The 5479-nt window shown below is 35.2% G+C and overlaps 1 protein-coding gene across 1 annotated transcript in view; it reads right to left on the bottom strand.

The window, feature by feature from the left end:
* The window catches only part of ADAMTS19 (ADAM metallopeptidase with thrombospondin type 1 motif 19), a 271163-nt gene that overhangs the window by 32873 nt on the left and 232811 nt on the right, over window positions 1–5479 (bottom strand). Inside the window, 1 exon segment of the mRNA XM_017874729.1 lies at window positions 3863–4015. Within this exon segment, the coding sequence (XP_017730218.1) occupies window positions 3863–4015 (153 nt within the window).

Genomic DNA, 5479 nt, shown 5'->3' with positions numbered 1-5479 from the left:
CAAAAAAAAAAAAAAAAAAAAAAAAAATCAAAGGCAAGAATTTTATGACCTAAGTTTCACTCTTTGCATCATATACCTTAGTCTTTTTTCCCCTCAGAAGCCCAGAGCAATTTTTCCACTATTTACACAAAACCACCCAAAATATATATGATATAAATCATGTAGGCTGATACAAATGCAGTGAACATAGTTTGACGCATAAGCCATCTTTTCAGTCATCCTCCATTTAGCAGATACTACCTTTGCCCAGTAGCAGTCAATGATTCTTAGGCAGTGGGAGAAGCTGAGGATATATTTTCTTTTGATTCTCCCAGGGACGCAGCTATATTATTAAGGGAGGAGCAGGTTTTCGGTGCTAGACTTTATTAAAAAATTGTACATTTAATATTCCTGATTAAAGCAAATCCAAGGCTGAAGTCCACTTTAGTATTGACAGTTTAAAATTAGGGCAGACTTTGAGTGAAACTGTCAGATTAACTGACCTCAGAGGAGCACAGAAATCCACCCACAATCACACACATCTTGTTGCTATTACTGTTTCAAGGACGCAGCTGATAAGAATAAGAGATTTATGTGTTTTCTCTGTCCCTGAATACTTTAATCACTGAAACTTAATCGTGGCATTCATTATTCCTTTTCTCTGTAATTATTTTGGGATGGTCTTCATTTTAACATGAAAGTAATATAATAGAAGTACAAAATGAAGGGTGAAATCAATAAAATTCACATGGAGTCACTGGTTTTAATTTGTGCACACTGTTTGAGTCTGCGATGCTGAGATAGTTATAATAAAAAAGGAAAAAAATGGTTTTAAGGAAAAAAAGCACTTATATTCATATAAAGTCCGAAAGTAGACAGACAAAAAGCACCATTTACTGGATCTTCTAAATAACCAAAGAAACAAGCAGGCCAACAAGCAAAGGTTAAAAGGCCAGGAATAAAGATGTATACAATCTTCCTTGTGTATATGCGGGCATTGGTTTTAAGACAGCCCAAGTATAATCAAAATCCATGCAAGCTTGAGTGGGTCCTGCAGAACCCACATGTGTAAAAACTCAGCCCTCCTTAAAGCAGGGTCTCACAACCAGGAAATAATGTATTCTTGATCTGCCTTTGCTTGAAAAAATCAGTATGTATGTATATCCGTGTAGTTCAAATCTGTTTTGTTAAAGGGTCAACTGTATTTGAAGCTATTCTTTTCTTTCCTCACTCACAAAGGCTATGTTCTAGTTGGGTAGCCATACAGTAACACCACAAAACCAATTAAAAGTAATTCAATCCAATTATATTTAAGAATTACATACATATATTTGTAAAACCAAAAAAAATTTTTTTTTAGTTTAGCATAAAAAACCACAATCAGTGTTCCCTATGATCTCCGTAGTTAATTTTGGTTTCACCTAAGATTTAACCAGAGGCCACATAGTAGGCATGTTTCATTAACCAAAAGTAATAGTATTTGTCAAGCAAATAGGATTTGCTAGCCATATTTCCACATGCAGCATTGTATGAGCTTGTACTTCTGTGTCACACATTACAATAAAACTTGAATCTTTTGGGTTTTTTTGCAATTACATCTTCTGGATTTTATAGTTAATTGGAGATTAACAACAACTAACATTTAAGTTTTTCTTTTTTTCTTTCTGAGTTTCACTCTTATTACTCAGGCTGGAGTACAATGGCGTGATCTTGGCTCACTGCAACCTCCGCCTCCCGGGTTCAAGCAATTCTCCTGCCTCAGCCTCCCAAGTAGCTGGGATTACAGGCATGCACTACCATGCCTGGCTAATTTTGTATTTTTAGTAGAGATGGGGTTTCTCCTTGTTGGCCAGGCTGGTCTGAAACTCGTGACCTCAACTGATCCACCCACCTCGGCCTCCCAAAGTGCTGGGATTACAGGCATGAGCCACCGCGCCTGGCCTACGTTTAAATTTTTCTATTTATCACCAAAGTTGGAAAAATATAGCTCATTTTTTCAGGTGGTTTGTAAATATTTTCAGAGCAGAATTGTTTCATTTTACAAAAATATCTAGAATTTCACTAGTCAAAAGAAACAAATGAGTTCCTACAATGGAAAGGGAGCAACAGGTGATTTTTCCCTTCCTTCTTGCTGCTAGTACTTTTTCCACTTCCTTATCCTATCGTGTATCTTCAATGATGAATGAAAAGTTATCATACATTTACACTAAAGAACTTATCCATGTAACCAAAAACCACCTGTTCCTCACAAACTATTGAAACGAAATTAAAAAAGGAATAGTTGTTATACATATAGCTTGAAAACACTGTTCCATTTTCATCATTTTACTCATATGGAAACAAAGACACAAAGGCATTAATTCAGTGGCTTAACCACTTTACCTATCTACGCAAAGAGGGAATGAGAATTGTCCTCCGTATCTCCTGACTTCCAAGACACTGTCTTTCCCTATTATCCTGCTCTATTTTTCTCCCTTAGAATTAGGGAAACAAATCCTGAATATAAAAGAAATTGGTTGTAGTTAATTTAGAATTCTGTGCTGCCTCAAAGATTTTTACTCTGAAGTGTGAAGTTTCCTTATGTGATTCACCAGTCAAAATTCCCATGGAATGAGCTGAATATTTCTCACTGCTGTAGGCAGGGTTTGATTTATGTTGTTTACAAATGCATCCTTTAAAGAGTCCCAATGTGAATTTTGAATGTGATAAGTAGTAGCAAGAGAGTCTAGTTTACTGATAACTCAGATGCAATATTAATATGCAAACTTTTCTTAGAGACAAAAGGCATACATAATCACAAGAAAATAGCTTATATTTCAAATGCCATGGATTGCTTTGGGGCAACACTGGGAAAGTGGGATAACCACAGTATTTTCTATATTGAAAATATTTCTCCCAGAAAGCCCTGTAGGGTTATTTATAAAAAACTATTATACTCCTCTCCATACCTCAGCAACCATCACTTTCTTTTCTCTTTTATACAATAAAAGAGAAAGGAGAGAGGATTTATTATGTCTCATCTAAAGCATTATGACCATATGACCATCTGAGCATGGAACTAAGCCCTAGAATTTTATGATTTCATGACAGTCAGTATGTAATATCATGGCTGAAAGTGGGAGCATTTATTCATATTTACACTTCTGAAAAATAACATGAGAGATCTATTTTCACCCAAAAATGATCAGAATTTTACCTTAAAACATGGGGTTTATTAGTATTTCATAGAATGAACAGGTCAGGTATTTTCTAAAGCCCTATATGAGGCTCTACTTTACTCACATAAACTTTAAATAGGCATCACTATTATCGTGAATTAAACTTACTGTTCATTTGCCATATAAATTGTGTTCACTTGATTTGACCAAAGGATGTCAACAATTTTGTTCCTTTCCATTTCTACCATACACAACTCCCAAAACTGGTGGGAAAATGACTGCCTTTTATCTAGTAAGAGCTGAGTTCCCTTTATTTGGTTCTTCTGCTACCTTACTTAATTATATTTTGAACTGACTTATCTGACAGTATTCTATTTATTTAGATAAGTTTTATGAAAAAATATTCTGAGAAAGAACTATATGAATAAAAATTAACAAAACAGCAATAATGATAGTTACTATTTTTTGAGAGCTTCCTTTGTGTCAAGTGTGGTGCTAAGTGCTTTGTACATTTTATCTTAATTTTTAACACAGTTTTATAGAGATCATGATCATGGACAGCCAGCCAGAATCTGCACTTGGATGTGGTATATAATGCTCCATATCCCATGATGTTTAATTCTATTATCCTTCCCTCCTAAACTCCATGCTATATGGTTATAGTACCCAGGGCAATGCGGACATTATTGAAACCTATTACTGAGAATATACAGAGTGGTTCTCACCTTAGACCAGTCACCCATTCGCCACACATAGCATTTTGAATAATCCTCACAGTCTTCAGCCTCCCTGGGTCTGGTAGAGAGGACACACTTCTTTCTTGGGTTGGTACATCTAACGGTCCGATGACGTACGCCTTTGCCACACTTGACTGAACACTGGAAGATAACATCAGAGGTTTTAGATAAAGTTGGTGAATAGGAGATATAGATGATAGACTCAATTAAGTATTGGTTTCCAATAATCTCTCATGAGCCCATCACCCATATAAAAGCCAGATAAAATTATAAATAATAAGTTTAAAGGTAACAACAGGCTAAGCACCAGTATCTGATGCCAGAAGGAGCTTAAGGCACAATGCTGGAGATAAGTGGTTTCAGGAATACTGAACCATTATTACAGAGAGTAATATAACAGGGATTATCTGGGAAAGATAAATACAGTATGATGAAAATTAAATTTACTAAAATTTGATATCACATTTTAAATATAATTATGTAAAAAAATAATTTTACTTTTTCTAAGATGTACTCTTTTATTTAGATGGAAGACATGTTTGTGAAAAATGACAATTTCCCTAGCATGTCATTTCTCAAAGATGAAATAGAGAAAATCTTAGCAAAAATAAAATTTAGAATTTGTTTTTTTTTTGAGATGGAGTCTCATTCTGTTGCCCAGGTTGGAGTGCAGTAGTGTTATCTTGGCTCACTGTAACCTCCATCTCCTGGGTTCAAGTGATCCTCTCACCTCAGCCACCCAAGGAGCTGGGATTATAAGCATACACCCCCATGCCTGGCTAATTTCTGTATTTTTAGTAGAGATGGTTTTTTGCCATATTGGCTGGGCTTGTTTTGAACTCCTGGCCTCAAGTGGTCCACCCACCTTGGCCTCCCAAAGTGCTGGGATTATAGGTGTGAGCCACCGTGCCTGGCCAAAATTTAGAATTTCTTTATATAATTATATACTCCTAGAAATTATAATTCTAAATAATTTTTTTGGAATTAAAATACAATTTGGTTCAAAACTCTTTAGTTTAATAAATAGGAGATGTATAATGGATGAGGGTGATAAAATAGATTGAACCACATATGTATATTCCACTAATCTTCTCTAGGTGTAATCTATTTTCTCATTTACATTTATCTTCCACATCATGGAATATGCATAAAGTAATCCTGTTGTCCAAAGACAAGCACCACTGACTACCTGGACATTGGGACCAAAATTGCTCTGGATATGTGTGTGGGGCATACCAGATGTAACAAAACTTGAAAGTCTAATTTATATTTGTGTATAGAAGAGGTCCAAAGAAAGGGTTGTAGTATATATTCATCAGTGATGTCATATAGGAATAATCATGCTGATTTCCACATCATTGCTCTGAGTCCTGAGGAGAGCAGAAGCTGAGCTCCTCCCCTTGCTTATGCTGGCAAGCTTTAATGACAGTTGTGGTCCTGAAAGCTTAAGCACGGAACTAATGACATTTTAAATAGGTATACTAAATCTTGCACAAATAAGTAATTGTCTTATAACTTAAAGTTTGCATTTGAATATGCTCAGTTTCAAAGTGAACTATGTGATTTGGCACTTTAGTACATATATATATATATATATATATATTT

The sequence above is a fragment of the Rhinopithecus bieti genome, unplaced genomic scaffold, assembly GCF_001698545.2.
Source record: "Rhinopithecus bieti isolate Rb0 unplaced genomic scaffold, ASM169854v2 scaffold_8035, whole genome shotgun sequence".
Lineage (NCBI taxonomy): Eukaryota > Metazoa > Chordata > Mammalia > Primates > Cercopithecidae > Rhinopithecus > Rhinopithecus bieti.
This window is presented reverse-complemented; position numbering and strand designations above follow the sequence as displayed.